Source organism: Neophocaena asiaeorientalis, unplaced genomic scaffold (assembly GCF_003031525.2).
Source record: "Neophocaena asiaeorientalis asiaeorientalis breed wild unplaced genomic scaffold, Neophocaena_asiaeorientalis_V1.1 scaffold91, whole genome shotgun sequence".
Lineage (NCBI taxonomy): Eukaryota > Metazoa > Chordata > Mammalia > Artiodactyla > Phocoenidae > Neophocaena > Neophocaena asiaeorientalis.
In genome coordinates, this window is record NW_020173198.1 from 14,817,052 (window position 1) to 14,840,384 (window position 23,333).

Sequence of the window (23,333 nt, forward strand, 5' to 3'; positions counted from 1 at the left end):
AGAGCCACAGTCTGAGCCCACGTTGGACACGGGGCCTTTGTTTTACCATAGCGCCTTCCTGCCTCCCCAGCAAAGCCTGCTGGGTCCTATGTTTTTAGAGGACACAGGCTCCAGAAAGCACGTTCCCCCTACCGAAGCACATCACCTGTGAGGAGACAGGCTGCCTCGGCAAATTCCCCCAGGGAGAGTGTGATTAAGCGGGTTGTTTTCCCCGGGGAGCTCAGCTGTCTGCTCCAGGGGAGGGCTTAGCGGCTGCTGCCCTTGACATTGACAGTGTCCCATTGAGCAGTGGGAGGTACCCTCAGAATAAATCCTCTCTGCTGTCCTTGGTGCCTCCTCATTCCTCTATTGATGGTGAGTAGCTGTGTGACCTTGGAAAAGAAGACGCTTCACCTCCCTGAGCCTCAGGTCTTCGTCGGATGAAAGCTCTGGGTCAGACTCAGTGCCCTCTCACATCTTTAGAAGCCCAAGGCCTCTCCAGAGGCTTGATTTTAACTCCTGCAAAAGCCAGACAAAACAACCACATTTTGTATGTTTTTAAAAATATTTCTATTCACTATGTAATCTAAGTGTGCTTTCAAATGTCCTGAAAGAGACTTCTATTCCAGATGATTGAATCTCTTTTTTTCCTACTGCCTGAGAATAAAAATCTGCTTTATTTTAAGAACTGGAGACTTCCCGGCTAGAAAAGACCTTGAAAAGTTATCTAATCTGGTTTATCCGGAGACTGAAGTCAGCTCAAAGAAGCATGTGTCTCTGTTTCTCAAAGGGTTCCCAGAGGAGAAAACTCCTGTACGATAGCTGATTGCTTATTGCCTGAATTTACATACGCGGCCAGGAAGGACTTTCTGTTCCCTAAACTGAGTCCCTTATGTGTCACTGCCTCCAAGAAGCCTTCCCAGTCTGCCCTTTCCCTAGTTTGCCCTTTCCAATATAGCCTGAGCTCCATTTGTCCTCCCAGATCCATTCTCTAGCTGCCTTGCTGTGAGTCCTATAGGGGAGCCTGCCCTCTACAAACTGCCTCTCCTGGGTCTTTGCCATCTGGTTCCCAGTTGGGTTCAGCCAATAGGAGGGTCACCAACATGAGATGGAGGAGAAAGATGTTGGGGATTTATTCTACATGGCTCCCTCTCTTGCCTTTCACACCTGGGGTGGTGACAACTTTGTGCGTTGCTAGTCTATGAGCACCTCAGGGCTATCTGAGCATAAATTCCATTTATTTCCTTTTATGGCCCTGACTGACACGTAATGACCCACTCCATTTGTCTCTCTTCCATCATCCTGCTTCTAAATTCTTTCATGGAACATAACACAATGAGTGAACATCTTTTTTATTTATTGTCTATCTCCCCCGCCACCCCCGGAAGTTTATCACTATGAGGACAGAGATGTTGCCCACTCTATCCCAAGTGCCTAGAACAAGGCTTGGCCTGTGGTAGGTGTTCAAAGAACATTTGTTGAATGAATAAGTCTGTGCAAGTAGCATGGCCACAGGCTCATCCCTGAATTGAAGGAGCCCTGCAGCCAGCATCATGCCCGATGCCCGCTTCTTGGCCTGTCTCTGTGTTTTTGGTGATGGTGGAGGGAATGTTAGAGAAAAAAGCTCTTTTGGGGAATCTCTCCTCTCCTACAACTCACCAAGTGCCCTTTCGGGAAACCAGCTAGTCTGCAGTTACCTCATCTGTAAATGAGGTGTTTGGGTCAGCTCAGTGGCTCTCAACTGGGGGCAATCGTCCCCCCTCCCCCAAGGGACATTTGGTAATGTCTAGAGACTTTTTTGATTGTCACAACGGGAGAAGCATTACTACCGGCATCTAGTGGGTAGAGGCCAGGGATGCTGTTAAACACCCTACAGTGCACAGGACAGCCCCCTCCAACAGAGAACTATGCTGACCCAAATGTCAGAAGTGCCAAGGTTGGGAAACCCTGGTTTCGACGATCTCCAAGCCTGCTGGAGACCCCCGACTCCTCACCTGGTAAGTTCGCTCTCGTGCCTCTTGCAGGATCTCCGTGCCCGAGACATGGGCCAAGTTCAGTAACGACAATATCAGGCACTCACAGAACATGCAAGCCAACTCCATCCAGCTGCGGGAGGAGGCCCAGAACCTCTTCAATGTGCTGTTGGATCAGATGTGGAAGCAGTTTACCAGCACCAATCTGGCCTTCAATGCCCGCATCGCCGAGGTGACCGATGTGAAGAACAAGCTGCAGATGGAGCTGGCTAAGGTAAGCGAGGTGCCTGTGCGGACCAGGGTCCATGATGCCAGGCCCCCGGCCCTCGCCCTTGGGTCTCAGCAGCTTCTGGTCGAGCTGCCCGCCCCACTGCTGCTGCTGAAATGGTCCCAGCGACCCACGGTCTATGAGCCTGTCCACCCAAAAGGGGGCAGAGGCTGTGAGCTTCCTTTGGGGGATTCCAGCATCTTGGGGGTGAATCTTCCTTGCTCACTGGATGATGGAGCTTGGAGCTTGGCCTGGCTGTCACAGCAACACCCAAAGGTTTTGCCGATGGCCCCAAGGTCTCTTTTCTCCATCTGAGCGCATGTGGCCAAGCGTGACCAACGAGGGTGGGTGCCAATATCAGAGCCCCAGGAAACAGATCTGAGCGGGTCTTTTGCGCCCACATCAGCATCTTTGGAAATGTAACCTCTTGACCTTCAAAGGCTTCAAGAGCATCAGGAGGGGTGGGGTGTTTTTTGAATTTGAGGAGCGGGAAGGACAGCCTAATCCCGCCACCATCTCCTGCTGTTCCCACACTGACATGCCCTTTTCCTGCTCCTGTATTTGAACACGTCATGCTGTTTCCCACCCCTGGGGGAGTCCTCTCTGCATGGAATTTATACTCTCCTCAATTTAGAGCACCTACTGGGTGCCAGATGCTGTGCTAGGGACTGGAATGAAAAGAGGAGTCACACAAACGGTCCCCTGGTGCCTGTCCTCAGGGGATTTATATTTTGTTTGGGGAGCAGTGATGGCTGCACAATTTGTACACAGGAAGGACTTAGGGATGACAATCTGGTGGGAAGGGGGTGGGGAGACAGGGGACTAGTCTTGAACCTGAACTTGCAAAACAGTACCCCTTTTTACTGTATATATATTTGGGGAGGTTTAGTGGGCTGCAGGCAGGGTTTAATGGAAATTACAGGGGCAGTCTAAGCCCACCCACATAGGCCACCCTTTGGCCTGGGGTATGGAGAGACAGATAAAACAGAAGTTTCTCTAAAATAATTGCAAGGTTGTGATAAGTGTTAATGAGAGAGGAAGCAAGGAGATTCGCCAGATATTCTCCTGGAGTTCTTACACCAGGTAAATCAGACAGGCAGGTGACATTGACATTAAGAGCAGAGGATAAGGAGTTAGGCAGCCAAAGGATGGGGTGGGGCGAGTGCTCCCAAGAGGATGAATGTGGGATGAGGCTGGAGGAAGGAGCAGGAACAGGGACCTCCTGTGGATTCTTTCTTTTTTTCTTCCCTCCTTCTTTCCTTCCTTCCTTCCTTTCTTTCTCTCTCTCTCTCCCTCCCTCCCTTCCTTCCTTCCTTTCCTTCCTTCCATCCTTTCCTCCCTTCCCTTCCCTCCTTCCCTTTCCTTCCTTCCTTCTTTCTTTCTTCCTTTCCTTGAAAAATCATTCTATTATTGTGATAAAATATACATAACAAAACATTTGCCATTTCTTACTCTGTTGCGCTGCTATAACAAAAATACCATAGACTGGGTGACTTATAAACAACAGAAATTTATTTCTCACACTTCTGAGGACTGGCAAGTCCAGGATCGAGGTACTGGGAGATGTGGTGTCTGGTGAGAACCCGCTTCTTGGTTCATGGATGCTGTCCTCCCACTGTGTCCTCACATGGCAGAGAGGTGCGGGAGCTCTCTGAGGTCTCTTTCATAAGGGCACTAATCCCATTGATGAGCTGATGACCTAATCACCTCCCATAGACCCCCACCTCCTAATACTGTCACAATGGGGATTGGGTGTCAGTATCTGAATTTGCGGGGACACAGACATTCAGTCCACAGCAACCATTATTAAGTGTAGAGTTCTGTGTTATGTATCTTCACATGTGGTGCAGATTTCAACACCATCCATCTCTAGAACAATTTTTCATCTTCCCAAAGTGAAAAGAACCCTGTGTTTAAACTTTGTACTCATTAAACAATGACTCCCCATTCCCCTCTCCCCTGGCAACCACCAGTTCTACTTTCTGTCTCTATGAATTGACTAGGTACCTCATATAAGTGGAACCATACAGTATTTGTCCTTTTGTGTCTGGCTTATTTTACTTAGCACAATGTCTTTAAGGTTCATCCATGTGGTAGATTGCATCAGAATGTCCTTCCTTTGTAAGGATGAACGATATTCCGTGGATGTATATGCCGTGTATCCATTCATTCCTCCATGGATGCTTGGATTGCTTTCGCCTTTTGGCAGTTGTGCAAGTGTTTTCTTTTAATGAGGCATTTCCTATAGTGGATCAAATACAGTTCATTGTCAAGTTTTACCAAATGAGTCTGAGGCCTGGAGGTGACTTGGGAACTCCTTTGCAAGTCCTTTGGTGGGACTTGGTGGCTGGTTTCTCATCTGTGAAACAAGGAGTAAGAATTCCTACTTGGTGATGATAGTGTAAGGATTAGTGAGTTGATCTCTGCGGAGTTGTTAGTGCTTCGCACACAGTAAACACTCAGTAAAAGGTAACTGTAAGTATTAATATTATTGATGGAGAGAACACGGATCTTCTGGGTGGGGTGGGGTGCATACCCTTTTCCCTATTCACATTTCTCCACGGAAGTTTTGAATTATTACTAGCAGCTTCATCACTGCTGATCGCAGAGTTTTTGCTACCACGTGGATTTTTATTAATAGTCATTATTTAATAACCAGCTGCTTTGCAAGTAAGTGAGCACCCATTTGAAATACACCAGACCCCAACATGACACGACTGACATTTCACTTGTCTTCTGGTTGGTGACCATCTCACGTAGTGTTTTTCTAAGATAGTAAAGGAAAGAGTTGATATAATGAAAATAAATATATAGCAACCATTTCACCTTTCAACAGTTTGCTTTAGCTGGAGGATTTGAAATGCTCTCTTTAAAATTTCAACTGTTAATTGTTGGGCTTGGCCTGATTCCCCTTGGCAAGAGGCATTTCTGGAAAATTCTAGGCCCCCATCCCTACCTGTACTGCAAAGCAATTATTGCCCAGGTGGTCATAGGAATCCACTTTGGAAGGCCAGGTCTCCACAGTTCCCCATGCAGACTTTGAATGCCCCAGTGGTTTAGGGCTGCGTAGACAGCCTTGGCTGTCTTGGTCATGTTCACCATGATCCTGGGGTTCTATCCCCAAGGCCATACCCCAAGCCTTGTAACTTGTCCTGGGTCCTCACACATCGGGGCCTTGGGGTATCAACCAGTCATACTGGCCACTGCTTAAAGAAGGGCTGGTGACCTCTTTGGGCTGAAACAGTTGATAGCCACAGAGTGGGTGGCTCCTGAGAACCAGGGACCCAGTGCTGGGTGGGAGGTGGGGGAGGGGCGTGTCTCCAGATAAGCAAAAGTACCCTGCATCCAATTGCCCAGTCCAAGGTGCCTTTTAGTGGAAGACTCAATGTGGAGGGCAAGGTGCAAGGACCTGGGGGGAGGGGGCATGGGGGCAGGGACGCTGCTACAGCATAGCGCTTGTTCTACACTTGTGGGAACGAGGCCCCAGCAGGGGAAATGCCGGTAGGTGTGTTACACGGACGCAGCGTTAATATCGCCGAATCACACAGTGAGAAAGTTATTCCTTCTTTAGTCCTTTTTCAATCCTTGTGATGCTCTCAAGAGGAGAGTCTTGATCGGATACTAGACGGCCTTCCTCACCTCTTTAACCCCGTCTGATCTCCCTTTTAAACAGAGAGCGCCGGCCTCAGGCTGAGAGCTTTGGGCAGGCAGCTGTATCCAGCCGGAGTTTCAGTCACATGGTTTTACTTTCATCTTGTTCGTGCATTTTTATGGTTATTTCCATTATGGCAAATGATGCTGATTTTCCACTGATAATAGTGATATGAAGTTTTATTTTTAAACAAATGCATTTAAGGTTTGTTTTTTTGTTGTTTAAAAAGCCAATGGACTTGAAAAGATTGTTAATCATGTCACAAGTGGTGTGAGGGGATATGGCCATAATGGTAAGGATGGTAGGTGAAAACCTGACTGTTGGAGAAGAGGAAAGTAGACCTGTGCATCTCAAGTATTACTTTGTGTGCAGTAATCACCCATGTTACCTGGAGATTGCATCGAAATGCAGATTCTGATTGAGCAGGTCTGGGGTTGGGCCTGAGCGTATGCATGTTGAACAGCCTCAGGAAGTTGCCGATACCACCGGTGGGAGGTAAGGCAGAGTGCAGGTTGTAAAGCGAGTTGGCTTTGACAAAGAAGCTGTCTCCTTCTCTTCTTTCCCTCCTTCTTCCTGCCTCTCTCTCCCAAACTCAAAATATTGGGGGAACCAAATCCTTCCAAAAGGCAAGCCACAGTCATCCAATTCTAACCAGATTTTCTCTAATTGCATTTTGCTTCCAAGCTTCCCAGCCAAGCCCAGCCATTCCTCCCTCGAGGGATCAGGCCCGCTCGGCCCATCCCATAGATCTTCCCCGCCCGACTTTGCAGATGCAAACACCCCTCTGGGATTTCTGCCGCCCCTCCCAGATGCATGCCCTTGAATCAAAATCTCATTTTTCCATCTTGGTTATTAATGTGGTCGGGGCAAGTGACCTTAGGAGCTGGGGAGGATAAGCCAGAAGCGCAGCCTCAACTGGGTTGTCGGAGAGATGTGTCGGATTTCTCTGCTTCCTCTCAACGGCACACCGCCCCCTGCAAGCTGTAGGCCTTCTTGTAGCAAACAGGAGCCAGCTTTCACCCTACTGCCTCCTCCACCTGGAGCTCCAACCATCTCAGTTGGTGGCTCTCACTTCCAGATGCTTCCAGAAGCTTGCAGGGGCTCAATCCCCAATTCTGGAGTCCACTTAGATGCTCCTCTTTCTCTACCACCTCACATCCCCTCCACCAGCAAATCCTGTTGGTTCTACTTTCAGAATCTCCTCACTCCCCATTCCCTCCTCTGCTTCCGCCCTGCCCCAGGCCTCTACCATCTCTTGTCTGGACAATTGCTGTGTTCTCCTAATGGCTCTGTTTGCTTTTTTTTTTTTTTTTTTCCGGTACACGGGCCTCTCACTGTTGTGGCCTCTCCCGTTGCGGACGCGCAGGCTCAGCGACCATGGCTCACGGTCCTAGCCACTCCGTGGCATGTGGGATCTTCCCGGACCGGGGCATGAACCCGTGTCCCCTGCATCGGCAGGCGGACTCTCAACCACTGCGCCACCAGGGAAGCCCTCTGTTTGCTTTTGATACAGCCAACTGTTTAGCTGGAGGCTTGTTGAGAGGGCATTCGATACTTGAATAGGCCGACTAGACTGACAGAGGGAAAAAGTTCAATTGCTTTAGATTTTTCAGAAAACCTTGAGAGTTTAGCTGGAGAATGCAGGTGACAGGCTCTCTCTGCTGGTGTCCCTGGGTCACCATCTTCACCGTGGCCAGGCCTGTCTGCACCACTGCTGTCATGAGAATTTCTCAGCACCCCTCACCTTTGCAATGGCAGCGCCTCCCAAAATGCATGGAGCTCAGTGAAGTCTAAGGTAATGCAGACGGACTAGTTTTTAAATCAGGGGATAAACACCTGTAGTCCAGGGGTTAAACTTGACCCACCTATTATTTGGCGTCTCACATTTTTCTTATAACAGCTCTGTTTTTACTTGACACATAATTAACTGTACATATTTCAAGTGTAGAATCTGAGAAGCTTTAACACATGTATGTCATGAAGCCACCACCTCAGTCAAGGTAGTGAACATATGAAAAGGTTTCCTTACGTCTTTTGTCATCTCTCCCTCCCTCATTTCCAACACAACCACTGATCTGCTGTCACTGCAGGGTAATTTGCATTTTCTACAATAATTACATAAAGGGCACCATACCCTATCCATTCTTTTTTCATTAGTCTTCTTTCACTCAGCGTAGTCGAGATTCCTGGTTTGTCCCTTCTTATTCCTGTGTCTTGTATGTCTTGTATGGATACCGTATTGTATGTATACACCCCTGGTATGTATCGTATCCATATACCACAATTTGTTTATCCATTCACTTGTCAATGGACATTAGGGTTGTTTCCAGTTTGGGGCTGTTACCAATAAAGCTACTATGAACATTCACATACATACCTTTCTATGCATTCTCAGGTTTTGTTTTTTTTTAATATCTTGGTAAAAAATGGAGATTTTATGTAGAAGTTCAGATTTCTAGAATCTCTGGAAAAATGGGTGGCTCTAGCAACTCCGAGCCCACTTTCCTACAGGGGAGCAACAAACAGGAGTTGAATGGCCACAGCCCCTCGCTGGACAGGGCCCGGGCTCTCCGATTGGCTCAGTCCCCACGGTCTTCCCTCACGGCCCCCTTTGCGCATTTGCATCACCTGCCTGATGCCAGCAGGCTTGTACCTTGGCATGTTCTGCTCTGTGCATTGGAGGAAATGCGAGAAAGCAGCCAGGCCTGGAAAGGATTGTAGAGAACCCAGACGGGCTCTGAGTTTTCCCCTTGAAAGGTTTTGCTTTTACTCTGAAGTTTCTTTGGGGTTTCGACTTCCAATTGGTCATTAACACCAGCAGAACCTCTCCTGCCCCAGGAGGCAACGCCAGGGCAGGAAGACGCGTGTCTGTGGGGTGAGGGCCCGCAGTCGCCATCTGAGGGCCCCAGAGCCTGCCGCCAGCCCCTCTGTTTGTCCAACGAGGCCTGGAACCCGTGGTGGAGTGGGAAAAGCTTTTGTGCTTTGCAAGCAGTCGGATCCCTTCCAGCACCAGTGCCCGCAGACAAGCTCCTGATGGCTCGTTTCTAAAACCAGCCCAGCCCAGGGGATGTGCAGCCGGCCCGCCTGCCTGTGGTGAGGAGGGGCCGGGCCAGGCCTTAAACACCATTGCATCCTAGTGAGAAAGTTCTTGTTTCAAGCTCCCTCCATCAATCCTCCCAATAGTGTCGAGGAACAAGGCTTGATGTGACGCTAATCTGTCTTTGCCATCGCTCTTTTGTTTGGGAATCCCCCTTTCCAGCCAGGACTCAAGCCTCAAGCTGGCACTGAACCTTTGAAAGACAACAGAACTTAGAATCAAGGTCTTTCTTTCCATCTTCTCTACTGTGATAGTACTTTCTATTAATGGCAAGAGATAACCATAATCATTTTCCATGTGTGGCAATGATATAAAGATACCATTTCAAATACATTTGTTCAAGGCTGAAAAAGGAGTTGATTTGAAGAAGTAGACTAAATAATTATTCAGACATGCTTGGGTGTGTGGGTATGTAGGGGGTTTCCAAGGTAACCCTCAGGAGAGGCCTCGGGGCTGTGTTCAGTAGGTCTCTCTGCCTGATGCTCACCTTAGTACCAAGAGGAATCAAAGGCTCCCTGGTGTCATGTAGGCTCAGGTCTCATCACTGTACTTGGGAGGTATGGTCCTGGGGACACCCGGTTGAGGGGTCCACGAGAGCTCATATACGGGCAGTTCTGAGGGCTGTGAAATGGTGGGATGATGGGGCGGGGGTGCTGGGTCACCGCTGTCTGTCCACGGTGACACTGTGCCAAGTGAGAGAGGAACGGCTGGGATCAGGGAAACAGGGCCAAGGTCCAGAGCTCGGAAGGCAGCCAACAAATGCAGGATGCTGGAGGGACCAGACCACAGAGGGGGCCGAAAATGAGCGTGGGTCAGCATGGCCCGGGTAGGAGCTGAGGACAGTGCAAATGAGGTAGTTTTGAGCTCACTTTGTGGACCACTGATACTCAAGGAAGCTATTACAGCCCTCTGCAGTTGGTGTTAGCCAATCGTATGCTTTGACTGGAAGCCCTGGGTGGGGCAATCACCGGGATTGGTTGCTGCTGAGACAAGAAGAATATAAGATGCAAGCCTGGGGGAGGCAGAGGGTTGCCTTGGCACCTCCTGGGTATGGGTGTGTCCCAGCAGTCTCCTAGTTTCTTCCAATTTGTGACTCGTTCAGTTTTGGGTCCTCAGCTCCTTGCCTACTCAGGACCTGCTGCCCAGCCTCACCTATACTCCTGGCTTTCACATATGCTTGCCTCATCCTGGTCCAGATTCCTCTTCCATCTTGACACTCTTCTCCCACGTGTGAGCCCCATTGTGCAGTGCAGATGGCTGGGTTCAGTTCTGGCTCTAGCATTTCCTGGCCATGTGACGAAGGTCAGATTGTCCCACCTCTTTGTACCTCAGTTTCTCTCTCTGTCAAATGGGAGCAATAATGGTTGGCAAATATTTGCTCTGAGAATAAGAGCATCCACACTGGACTGGTCGCCTTGTAAGTGCTCAGTGACTATTAACTATAAAAATGGTAAAAAAAAACAAACAAACAAAAACCCAATAACAACCCAAAAAACAAAACCGTGGTCTGATTTATAACCTGTTGATGGGGAGGGACAAGCAAAGTGACTGAAAGAATATGGCCTCTGGAATCAAAAGACCAGGGCTGGATTTGGTAAAGTAACTCCTCTGATTCTCGATTTCCTAATTTCTGAGAGAGGAATAATCCTGAAAAGGTACAGCTAAGCAGTTCTCAACCCTCGCACATTGGAATCACCCTGATCTCTAGGGATTCTGATTTAATTGGTTGGGGTATGGCCTGGGCATCCAACCTTTTAAACTCCCCAGCCAAGGTTGAGAGCTAAAGGTTCAGAGTTCAGACCAGTGGTTCTCCAGGTGTGGTCCCCGGACCAGCATCACCAGCATCCCCTGGGAGCTTGTTAGAAGTGCACATTCTTGGGCCCCAGCCTGGACCTTCTGAATCAGAAACTCTGGGGTCCAGCCATCGGAGTTTTAACCAGTTCTCCAGATGTGCCTCCCAGGCATAGACGTGCAACAAATGTTTTCTAATCTCCTCTCTCCTCCCTCCCTCCCTGAGAGGTATTTACTAAGCACATCCTGTGTGCTAGACTCTGAATTAGGAGCTGGGGGTACAATGATCCCTGCTCTCAGTGGGGCTTATGTTCTAGTGGGAGAGACCAATTTAAAAAAAAATAAGTAAATACATGATTAATTAAAAATTGTGATAAGCATTAAGAAGAAGAGCCTCGGGGGCCTGAGCTAGTAGATTTCCATGAATTTTCACAGAATCATACAAGTGTCCTCTCTAGCAGGGAGCCCCCACCCCTCCAGGACTTTCAGGACCCCTGGCCCCAGACAGCCTCTGAGCAGCTGATACTTGTATTGGCCTGGCATTGTCTGAAGGCAGCCGGCCGCCTCTGGACAGAAACAGCTGCGAGCAGGGTTGACTCAACATCTCTCCTCCAGAGTCGTAATCCTCACCCGGGCTGAATTTACTCCCCGGTGGCATTTGCCGATGTCTGGAGACATTTTGTTTGTTACAACTTGCGGGGGGCAGCGTGCTGCTACCAGATAGATAGTGGGTAGAGCCCAGGGAGGCTGCTAAACACTGCAACGCACGAGACAGCCTCCCGCAACAAAGAAGTTGTGGCCCCAAATGTCAGGAGTGCCGAGTTTGACTATTAACTATAAAAATGGTTTAAAAAAAAAAAAAAAATGCTCTGGCACTCTCACGCCCTGCATTTCTGGCCAAGTCCCTCTGGAGCCCTCCTCAACTAGTTCTTGCCCCTGGGCTTGGCTGCGCTTGAAAATCTTCCACCATTTGACCAAAAATAAGGATTCCAAGCTGCCTTCCTAAGCTGGGGAGCCGCACTGAGCCAGGCATCTCCTTGGAAACCCCTTGGCTTCATGCAATTTGGAAAACAATAAATTTGCAAGGTTGCACAAAGCACCCAGAAGCCGGCTGGAACTGCTAAATCTGTTTTTTCCCTCCACATCAAAAATAATTTCCCGGCCCTAGAGAAAGCCTAGAAGCTTTCTCTACTGTCACAAGACAAATGCAGGCAGATAGTTTTACACGGCCAACGACTCTGCCAAACACATTCCCCCTTTCAAAGGCTTTGGGTGGATTTCTACTCCAGCCAGGAATATCAGCGCCCTTTTCCACTGAGCCGAGGTTGGTTTCGTCCGAGGCAGACCTGGCAAGTGCTTTTCACACCCCATTCAAGACCAGAGACCACTTCCAGCTCAGACCTCACCCTTTCCCCACGCTGGGGACCCCAACAAGGTCTGAGGGTGGACGGTCACGGTCTAGTTTGCCATCCGATTACAAGTAGCAGGAGAGAGAAAAAAAATTCACCATCACCACAAAAGACATATTAACCTTACTCTGTGCAGGCAGAGTTCTAAGTGCTTTTCTAACATTAACTTATCTTCCCTCCTACAACCCCATGAAGAAGGGATTACTATTAGCCCCATTTTACAGATGAGGAAACTGAAGACAAGTATTTTCCTAAAGCCCCCCGCCCCCACCCACCACAGCAAGTAAATGGCAGAGCCAGGATTTGAATCTAGGTGTTCTGCTCTAGAGTTCATTCTTTAAGTTAATGTGAACATCTCCCCCACTCCCACCACCACAGCCTAACAACAACAAGGATAATAATAACCACTAGATCGGTGGCCTTCCAACGGACAGTGCTATACCCCAAGGACATCTGATAACGTCTACAGACATTTTTGGTTATTACAACTTGGTAGGGGGTGCTACTGGCATCTAGTGGGTAGAGGCCGGGGATGCAGCTAAACATCCTACAGTGCATAGGACAGCCCCACAGTAGAGAATAACCCAGCCCCAAATGTCAATAGTGCCAGGACTGAGAAGCCTTGGTCTCCTGGCATTAAGGTTTGACTTAAAAAAAAAAAAAAGAAAGGATAAAAGGTAGAAGATAGGTAGATGGATGGATACATGGATACATGGATGGATGGATGGGTATATAGATGGATACATGGATGGATGGATAGATGGATGGATAGATGGATACATGGATGGATGGATGGATGGATAGATGGATGGATAGAAAGTGCTGAGGTCTATAGAGTGCCTGTTAGGTGCCAGCCAGTGTGCTAAACATGGGGTACCTAAATCAATCCTTGCAGTCACCCTCTGAGGTAGATACTGTTATCATCTCCATTATACAGATGGGGAAACTGAGGCTCAGAGAGGCTTGGCACTTTGCCAAGGCCATGTGCTCAGTCCTATGTTGCTGGCATTTGAACACAGGCTGGAGGCCCCTCCTGATTCTGGGGGCTGCCCCTCCTCCCTTGGCACACCCCAGCCATTACCAGTGCTCCCCATTTGTATACTCTTGTGAACTCGTTCCTTCTGTGTCTCTCCATCCTGCCTTGGTGTGGGCCCTCCTGCCTCTCAGTTCCTCACTGGCCATCTTCTTCCCTCCTTTGTCCCCTCTGTCCACCCTCCAAATGGCAGCCGGAGAGATTTGCCTCAAACTACAAACATGACCATGTCCTGCTTTAAAACATTAATGTACCTGTGACCACCCGAGCGTTTTGTTAAAATGCAGAGCACTTTCGTAGGTCTGGGGTAGGGCCTGAGAGTCTGCATTTCTGCCAAGCGCTCAGAATCCAGTGATGCTGGTCTACAGACCACACCTTGAGTAGCAAGGAGCTAGAGAAATTGTTCTCTCTGAACGTGGGAAACCTCGGAGGCGCAGCAGGCTTGTGTGCGCTGGGCTGCTTAGAGGGACCAGGACTTCCTCTGTGAGGGACTACAGCGGGGGCCTCACACTACCAGCCCCAGGGCCAAATCTGCACCCCGCCTCCGCCTGTTTCCGTAAATAAAGTTTTACTGGAACACAGATCCCCCCATACATTTACGTATTGTCCGGGGCTACTTCTGCACTGCAGTGGCCAAGTTGAGCAGTTGTGACAGAAACCATATGGCTCCTAAAGCCGAAAATATCTGCCACCCAGACCTTTACAGAAAAACGTGTCCACTGTCTACAGCATCTTCAAAAGGCTCCGGAAGGCTGCGTGTTGGGGACTCCCAGCCATCTGAGGGGGGTTGACTTGAAGACTTAAAATCACACACACACATACACACACACACACACACACACACACACACACACACACACACAGAGAGACAGCCATACCTGCGGCTAACAGCTCTCAGGCCGGATCTCAGAGGCAGTGGCTCTGGGCACGCGGGGCTGGTGGGTGATGGGTTAGAGCATGTACGTGGTCCGGAAGCACTTGCAGTGCCCTAGCCAGTGAGGAAGACGGGCCTCGAGTCCTCATTCACTGGATGAGGAAGTTGGGCCTCTCCCCACAGCCCAGGGCTCTGAGTGGGGTGTGAGCACCACAGCTGGTTTGCATCGGGGCTTAGACAGGACCCTAGTCTCCTGACTTCCCGCCCAGGGCTCTTACGTCCAAGAGCCTGCATGGAGGCCGCTGTGGCTGGGAATCTGCCTGGAGCAGAGCGGGTAGGGGTTGTTAACAGAAAGACCTTTGGTTCCCCAAGCCGGTGGGGGGATGGGGGTATGTGGCCCACCTTCTGCCTTGAGCTGACTCCCCTCTGAGCCACATTCCAGAGGCTGAGAAAGAGGACGCTCCTCGATTGCGCAGGTGACCCCTGCCTTGACCCCTTACGCCCAAAGAAGTGGGTTGATGGAGGTTGACCCTGAGCCCTGGACTGGAGGTCTGAGGGAACTGAAGCTGCCTGCAAAGACAAATTCTGTCAAACAAATCTGAGTTTCTTCAGATTGCCTGACATTAAAAAGAAAAAAAAGACCAATGATCACAGAGGAAAAATCTCCTAACAGACTGAACGTTGCAGGATGGGAGTTGGGGGCAGGGTGGGGAGGCAGGACGGCCCATGGCATATGCCAGCACTAAGCACTTCATACACGTTATTTCATTTAATCCGCACGGCAACCTGGTGGGTGAGTTGTTATTGTCGTACTGGCTTTACAGACAAGAGAACAAGCGCCCTGCACAGTGTCTGGCCCCATAGAAGGGGCTACTGAGTGAAGGGCTCAGTAGATATTGAATGCATGATTGCATGAGGCACAGAGAGGTTAAGTGACCCATTGAAGGTCACACAGCGGGGAAAAGCAGGAGCTGGAATTTGAACCTAGGTCTGTGTGATCACAGAGGGACTCAGTGAACTGAAGTGACCTGCCCTCCCCGCGCCCCCATGCACGGTATGTGGGAGGCTTAGAATAGTCTCGCAACCTTGACTGGCAGGCAGCCTGCAGCACAGGGCCCAGAGCTAGGGCCTGGGGAGGGGAGTGAGGTGACCCTTCCACTCCCACCCACTCCTTCCCAACTGAGTTCCAGCTTCCGGCCAAGGCTGCTGAGACTCCTCCCATGGGGTGACCCCCTGGGCCAATCCCACAGCGGCTCGCCCAGCTGCTCCAGTGAGCCAGCCTGCGCCCTGCCCCAGGAGCAGCTTTCCCCCTACTTCCTTGGTTTTGTGGGAGCAGAAAGGCTAACATCCCTGGGGACTCTGGGAGAGGGGGCTTCTGGGGCTCAGGGCAGCCCTTCCCCAGCTTAGGGACTGGGGAGACAGGAAGAGAGGGAAGGAGGGAAAGAGATCTCCAGCTGGCCAAGGAAAGATGGGAGAAGGGGCAGGATGACTTCCTCGTGGCACTTTCCAGGGTGTGTTTGTGGGAGAAACACACACACACAGGTACACGCTTGCTTTGGGAAGAGCAGGACTTGGTACCAATGCTTTTCAAGTTACTGCCAATGAGTGGGAGTGTCACCAGTTTTGTGTGCCCGCAGTGAAGGGGTTTGTACACTTGCTAAGGTTTCCAAGAGCTCCTTCTCCCAGGCCTGGCAGTAATGGCCTCACCTCTACTCTATGGAGTGGGAATGGTTATGATCCCCGTTTTACTGGAAAGGCTCAGAGAGCCTAGGACACTTGCCTAAGGTCACCCAGCTTGGATGTGCTGGGGCTGGGATTTGGAGAGACTCAGGCCATCTAGTGCCAACGTCTGTGCTCTCTTCTTAACCAAACACCCCATGGTGTGTACTGGTCCACCCAGGGAGGAAGTGTTCATTAAGCACCTGCTAATTGGTCGATATACACAAAGCCCTTAGCAAAATGCCTGGCACACAGTAAACACTATTTTAAGTGTAAGAGGATGTTGTTGTCATTATTATTATTATTACTGTGTCCCAGGCATTGATAGGTTTAGGCACTGGGGATTCAGCAGTGAGTAAAACAAAAATCCCTCCCACGTGGAGCTGACTCTGTGGTGGGGGCTGATGAACAATATGAATGAGTGAAGCTCAGTATGACAGAAGGTGTAAGGACTACAAAGAAAAGAAGGCAGGGTTTGGACAATTGGGAGTGCTGGCCGGCTTGGGGGTTGTAATTTTAGGGTTTTTTTTGGCTGCGCCACGATGCTTGTGGGATCTTACTTCCCCGACCAGGGATTAATCCCGGGCCTTTGGCAGTGAAAGCGTGGAGTCCTAACTACTAGACCACCAGGGCATTCCTGGGGGTTATAATTTTAAAGGAAATGATCAGGGAAGGCCTTCTGAGCATTTTAGCCACAACCAGAAGGGAGTGAGGGAATGAGCCATGTGGATATCTGGGGAAGGCAGAGGGAATAGTCCGTGCAAAGGCCCTGTGGTGGGAGTATGCTGGGTTTGACGTGGATGTGTGAGATACACCAGCTCTGGGGGCAGGTAGGTGGGTGAGTGTCTCAAACACCTCCACCTCCCTCCCCCTGCAGAGGGAGGTGGAGGTTTGAGACACTCATTGTGTGTGTGTGTGTGTGTGTGTGTGTGTGTGTGCCCGTGTGTACGTGTGCACATGCACGTAACAGGCACCTGGGCCTGAGGGATTCGGAGTTGCAGAGCATGTGCAAACTTGCCCAGGCCTTCCCACCTTGGAAGGCTGCCTGTGCCCTGAGCTTCCTGCCTGCGTGGGCAGGGGTCTGGATTGCCTGGGTAGCCATGGTGGGACAAGGGCTCAGCTCTGGGACTGGGGGTTGGAGCACCACGGTTTCAAATTGCTGACATCGGACTTCCCCCAGAAACCTGAAAACCCTGTGATGAGGCAGCGACCCCTTCCCTAGACCCCTTCCTGGAAACCCAAGCCCATAGCGAACAGATCACCCACATGTATATCTCCAAAAATATCTTCTACCTAGGGATGAAATTACTCCCTTGACCCCATTTGGGGTTTCCTGCCAAGACAGACAGCTTTGATTTGCTACGTCAAGTCCCTAACTGTGGTCCGTAATCCATCTCCTTTCCTCTGAGACTTTGTAACGTTTGCACGTCTCTGTTTCACCTGCACCAATGGTTCTTGACTCTGGCTACACCTGTAGGGAGCTCCTAAAACATCCTGACACCCAGGCTGCACCCCCGACCAATGAAATCTGAACCTCTTGCAGGGGGCAGGCATCCACAATTTAAAATACTCTCAAGGTAATGCTGATGCACAAACCAATTTAAGAATGAATACCCTTTACTATTAGATAGTATTTTGTTCTTAATTGAATTTCTCCCTTAAAAAAAACTAAAAAAGTTATTTTAAAAGGAAACCTTAGATCAGGTAGGATTGTGGGGAGTTTTTTCCCTTTTGACCCTGTTGAAGAGAGGTGAGCTTATCATATTCCTTGTTCCTTGCACATATGTTTGTACAAAGCCCCTCATTTCTTTATTCCCTTTTATCCCCACTCTTTGTGGTCACTCCCTTTCTCCCATAGATGACTTTCCATAGATGACCATTGTAATGAATGAATGAGTGAATATGACCTCTTTAACTGAGTGAATATGGACTGTTGATTTAAATGTGTTCTCACAAAATGTGGATGACCGTTGTATGTGCATGGATTTTTAGTTTCCTCAAAAGGGATTGTATAAAATAGCTCATTGTTTCCTGGCTTTCTCACCTTGCATCCTTTTAAAGACCCACCGTTGTTCCTATGTGAGGTTAATGCTCTCCACCTATTGGCTGCCGAAATCCTCCATCTGCTCATTTACCATTTTTTAATGTCTGTCTCCATGGTCATGGGCACCCAGATGCTGCCAGCTCACTGAACCTTCTTGACATGTGTATCCCTTAGTGGTCCTGAGCTCCTACAGTATATACCAGGAGTGGACATGCTGAGATGTGTACATCACCCTCTTAGACTTCAGGCTCTTCTCCTAGGGGCTATCATGGAATTTGGGATCTAGGGACCAGGCTGTCCTGGAGCTCAGAGCTCGGTGTTGGCACTCTAACTTCCTCCTGAGCATGAAGGTCAAGGCTATTCTGCCTCCAGCCCCTGCCTCTGGTCAGCCCATGTGGTCTCCGCCTCCTGGCCCTTGGGGGTCACACTCCTCAAACTTCTGGAGGCTGAGTCACTGACCCCAGGGCTTTTGGAGGTTCACAGGCTGGCAGGACTGGGGTGGGCATCAGGGGCTGCCCCCATGACGGAGTGTGTGTGTGTGTGTGTGTGTGTGTGTGTGTGCGTGTGTGTGTCTTTTTTCTCCCTTCCAATGAAGAGGACCCTGACAGTGAGTGACAGAGGCTGGACAGGAGGTTCCGGAGAACCTTTATGTCAGAGTATAGACCCACCTGGGCAGATTTGCTTTGGCTGTGAGTCATCAGTGGGTTCTAGAGCAGCCAATTCTGGAAAACCCCTACTGTTGTGGAAAATCCCCAGGCAGGCCCGCTCAAGAAATGCCAGTGGGGACAGCGGGTGGTGAAGAAAAACCAAGAGTTGGTTCCAGCCACCCCGCCTCCCCCAGCACCTCCAGAAGCCAGCCCCGAGGAGGAGATTGGGGGCAGGGGGCTGCACAGTGGCCCTTGCCCCTTACCACCCACCTTCTACCATCACCGCCCCCGAGCTCCGCAGCTCCCTCTCAATTCTCTCACCTGCTGTATCTAGGTACCCAGGGGGGACACACACTATGATACAGGGTTTTCCAAATTCAGTCACGCCTGGGCGGCCTTCGTGATTTTACCCCCGTGCCACCTGGGCTGTTGTTTACTTTATACTCCTGTTTCAATCAAGTCGTTTAAAATGTATATTACTGGAGCCTGTGCTCTGCAACGAAAGAGGCCACAACAGTGAGGCCCGCGGCCGGCAAAAAAAAAAAAAAAAATGTATATTACTTCTACAGCTGGAAAACGGACAGCACTTGCCAGAAGTAGAGAGTAGCTAGAAAGATACATGTAACAAGGCAGAGCAGGCTTGTTAAAATGTAGCTGGAGCCTGTTGCCTGCAGAAGTCTCTGGATTTCCCAGCCGCTTTTTGTCAATCAAGGGGGATGAGAAAGTGTTAGGAGGCGGTGCTCACCCTCCTGCAGGTGGTCAGCAGGTTTGAAAAAATAATTAGTAGGTTTTAGTTCTCCAGGAGCTCCCGTTTGTTGTGTTGCTGTGTCCCTGTCCCTCTGCTGTGCTCACACGAGAGTTCCTGGAACACTGAAATGTATTGGATGCCTCTTAGGTGATGGCACCTCCCACCAATGTCCTGCACACTAAAGGCATCCAATATGTGTTTTTAACAGACAGGAAGGAACTTGAACTTCTGTGATGGTAAAGATGGCTGCAGTTGTACAATAGTAACGGCTTGTGGGTGCTGAATAAATGTTGCGTACAGGAGCAAAGGAATGGGTGAATAATCCACTAGCCTGTAACTCTGTGAAGATGGGTCTTTCTGCCTGTTCTGTGCACTGCTGTGTCCACTGCCTAGAACAGTGCTTAGCACCCAGTAGGTGCCAAGTCAGCAGTTAAGTCAACAAGCGAATCAATGAATCCGTAAATTAATGAGTGAATGAAGAAATGATTGAACACGTGAATGAATGTCAGCCCTTTTTTTAGACTCAAGAGATAGGCCTTTTCATCATTAAAAAGTCTACAAGTAATACATGCTGGAGAGGGTGTGGAGAAAAGGGAACCCTCCTGCCCTGTTGGTGGGAATGTAAATTGGTGCAGTCACTGTGGAGAACAGTATGGAGGTTCCTTAAAAAACTACAAGTGGAGTTACCATATGATCCAGCAATCCCACTCCTGGGCATATACCCAGAGAAAACTCTAATTCAAAGAGATACATGCACCCCTATGTTCATAGCAGCACTATTCACAATAGCCAAGACAGGGAAACAACCTAAATGTCCATCAACAGATGAACGGATAAAGGAGATGTGGTACATATATACAATGGAATACTACTCAGCCATAAAAAAGAACGAGATAATGCCATTTGCAGCAACATGGATGGACCTAGAGATTATCATACTAAGTGAAGTAGGCCAGACAGAGAAAGACAAATACCATATGATAGCACTTATATGTGGAATCTAAAATATGACACAAATGAACTTATTTACAAAAGAGAAACCGACTCACAGGCATAGAAGACAAACTTATGGTTACCAAAGGGGAAAGGGAGTGGGGGAGGGATAAATAAGGAGTTTGGGATTAGCAGATACATACTACTATATGTAAAATAGATAAACAACAAGGTCCTATTGTATGCACAGGACACTATATTCAATATCCTGTAATAAACCATAATGGAAAAGAATATACTTAACTAAATCCCTTTGCTGCAGACCTGAAACTAACACAACATTGTAAATCAACTGTACTACAATAAAATTTTTTTTAAAAACACAGCGATAGGCCTTTTGTAACATTTCAGGCCCCAAGCTGGGGGCCAGAGGGACAGGAGAGAGAACAAAGAGGAGAAGCCAAGGTAGGCGCAGCCACAGGCCGCTGGCTTTGGTTCCACCAGCAGCAGCCTTCTGGCGAGAGAGAAGCATCCCGGGCTGGGCACCACCAGCAGCCCAAACCTCAGTAATGTCCCCCTCACTGCACGCCAGCAGTAGGTACCCCCCAATAGGGCCATCTAGGTAGTAGGTTGGGGGGGCTGTTTCCACGCGGGGCAGTGTGGTGCCGAGAAGCATTTCTCCTGTTTAGAAGGCTCAATTTTCTTCCACAGGACGCTGGGGTGGTGTTTTCTGAGCTCTGCATACCCAAAGGGCAGGTTTCTGAGGGAACTCCCCAGGGCTTCTAGGAGACGTGTTCCCCCCACTTACTGGAGTGTTTACCTTCCCACGTGTTGGGCACAGAACATTCTCATGGGATAATGTTTAACCAGCGTGTGGTTGGCGTCGCTCCGGTCTGGGTGGCTCACTGAGGACCAGGTGAGGGGTCAGTCTTCCTCCTCGGTGGGCTTTGAAAGAGGCAGTGCCGCCCCCTGCCCTCAGACGACTCTGCCTCCATCTCACCCCCAGGAGGAAAAGGACATCCTTTTGTTCTCTTGAAGTAGAGAAATGCTCTCCTTGTAGGCTTTTTTTCTTAAGGTAGTAGGGAAGCCAGGACTTTAAGCAGTTTCTTGTTGCCCACAGAATATGGGCCCGACCCAGCTAAAATAGTCATCCCAGTACCTGTTATGATTCGTGAATGTTTCATAGCTCATGGCAAAGAGAAAAACAACATGACTGTAAAGTCCCTGAAGGTGAGACGGGGTCTTAGACTTGCAGTCCCCACTGCATTCAGGAGTGCTGGCACACTCACGTGTAAGTACTGCTCCCCATATTAAAATCTGAGATGGACAAGACTAGATAAATTTCAGGGCACACTGTTCCCAAACTTCAGTGTGCATAAGGACCATTGGGGAGCTAGCTAAAAATCTACACTCCTGGATCCCACTGTGCTTCATTCATTCATTCATTCATTCAATGAATATTCATTGAGCTCCTACTATGAGTTGCCAGATTTAGCAAATAAAAATGCAGGATGTCCAGTTAAACTTGAATTTCAAAATCAACGACAAGTGGTTTTTTTAGTGTAACTATGTCTCATGCAGTAGTTGAGACATATGATAAAAAATGCTTTGTCGTGAGTCTGAAATTCACATATAACTGGGTGTCCTGTATTTTATCTGATAGCCCTCACTCTACACCAAGCTCTGTTCCTGGCAATGGGGGATACAGCAATGGACGAGGCAAAGCCCCTGACCTCTGGGAGCTTACATGCTAGTGAGGGAGACAGACAGCAAACGAATAGATTAGCCAAAGGAAGGATGTTGGGGGGCACCATGGCAGGGTACCGCTTCTAGGCTTGTCAGGAACAGAGCACATGTCACCTCGCCATTGGGACCTGCTGAGTCTGAGAGGGGTGTTAGCACAGCCCGCCCACAAAGAGCCTTCTCGCAGGGGAGGGGCACCATGAAAACTAGAACTGCTCGCAGATCTAGGGCATCCAGTGACGATAAGGAGGAGAATGCATGTTTCACCCACAGTGAGGTGACATCTGTTGAGAACACTCGGTCCTGGGGGTACTCATGGCTGGCTAAGTTCAAGATCAGGTTCCTTCTGATACCGCAAGTGTTCTCTGCAGACGCTGCAGGAGATCTTCCAGACGGAGAACACCATCACGCTGCTGGAAAGGTCCATCATGGCCAAGGAGAGCCCGCTGAAGGTGGCGCAGACAAGGCTGGAGCGCCGGACCCAGCGGCCCAGTGTGGAGCTGTGCCGGGACATGCCCCAGTTCAAGTGAGTGGTGGAGGCCCAGGGGGAGGGGTGGGTCTCTGGAGCTGCCAGGAAGCCTGGGTCTGGAAAACGGACCCTCCACCCATCAGGACGTCCAGGCCCACGACTCCACAGGGCACTGGGTGGGGGCCTGGGGCTCTGGGGTGCCCTTGATGGCCTCCTCACCGCGGAGACCGCCCCCCTGCACTGCAGCCCTCTCATCTAAGTGAGGATGGTTTCGTAGCTCTGTTCTGCTCCGGGAACCCTCCAGCTGTCCCCTAAAAGCCAACAAGAGGGAGCCACCCAGCCCAGAGACGTGGCCCTTGCCCTTGCGGGCGTCACCCTCTCTCTCTCCAGGCTCCCATGAAAGAGGCGCCCAGCCCACACCTCAGTCATCCTCCACCGCCCTTTCTGTGAAGTTCTCAGCTGAGAGCCCTCGGAATAGCCTAACCCTGCCTGTGCTGCTTAGCTAAGGAGGGCTGCTTCTGTTGACAAAGGGCCTCCTCACAGGAGAGGGGCAAAACACTCATGCAGCCCCAGAGACAGGATTTGTGAGTCTGGGGGAGGGGTTTGGAATGGGATGATGACCAGGCAAGGAAGGAAGTTGTCATTGGACATGGGGGATTAGTTACCCACGAACAGGCTATGTGACTTGGGGCTGGTCACTTGGCTGCTCTGTGCCCTCCATGCTAGGGGCACTGTCTTCGTTCTCTATTGCTGCATAACAAATGCCCCGACAACTCAGTGGCTCGTCTTCCTTCCGAGCTGAGATGTGGAGAAGAGCGCTGGAGAAGTAAGGAGGAGGGAAAGTATTTGGAGAGGAAACGCCAGGTGGTTCCATGCGCTGAGGTTTGCACGGCCTCGGTTACTGCCTGAGATAATCTTGTGGGACACAGAAAAGTTGGCTGTGTCGGGGGTGGG

General features: G+C 49.8%; 1 protein-coding gene across 1 annotated transcript in view; it reads left to right on the forward strand.

Annotated features, from left to right (window-relative positions):
* TEKT5 (tektin 5) overlaps positions 1-23,333 on the forward strand; it is a 38,213-nt gene that overhangs the window by 11,402 nt on the left and 3,478 nt on the right. Inside the window, exons 5-6 of the mRNA XM_024744676.1 lie at positions 2,004-2,226; positions 22,282-22,436. Coding sequence (XP_024600444.1) covers positions 2,004-2,226; positions 22,282-22,436 — 378 coding nt within the window. The remainder of the gene's footprint in view (positions 1-2,003; positions 2,227-22,281; positions 22,437-23,333) is intronic.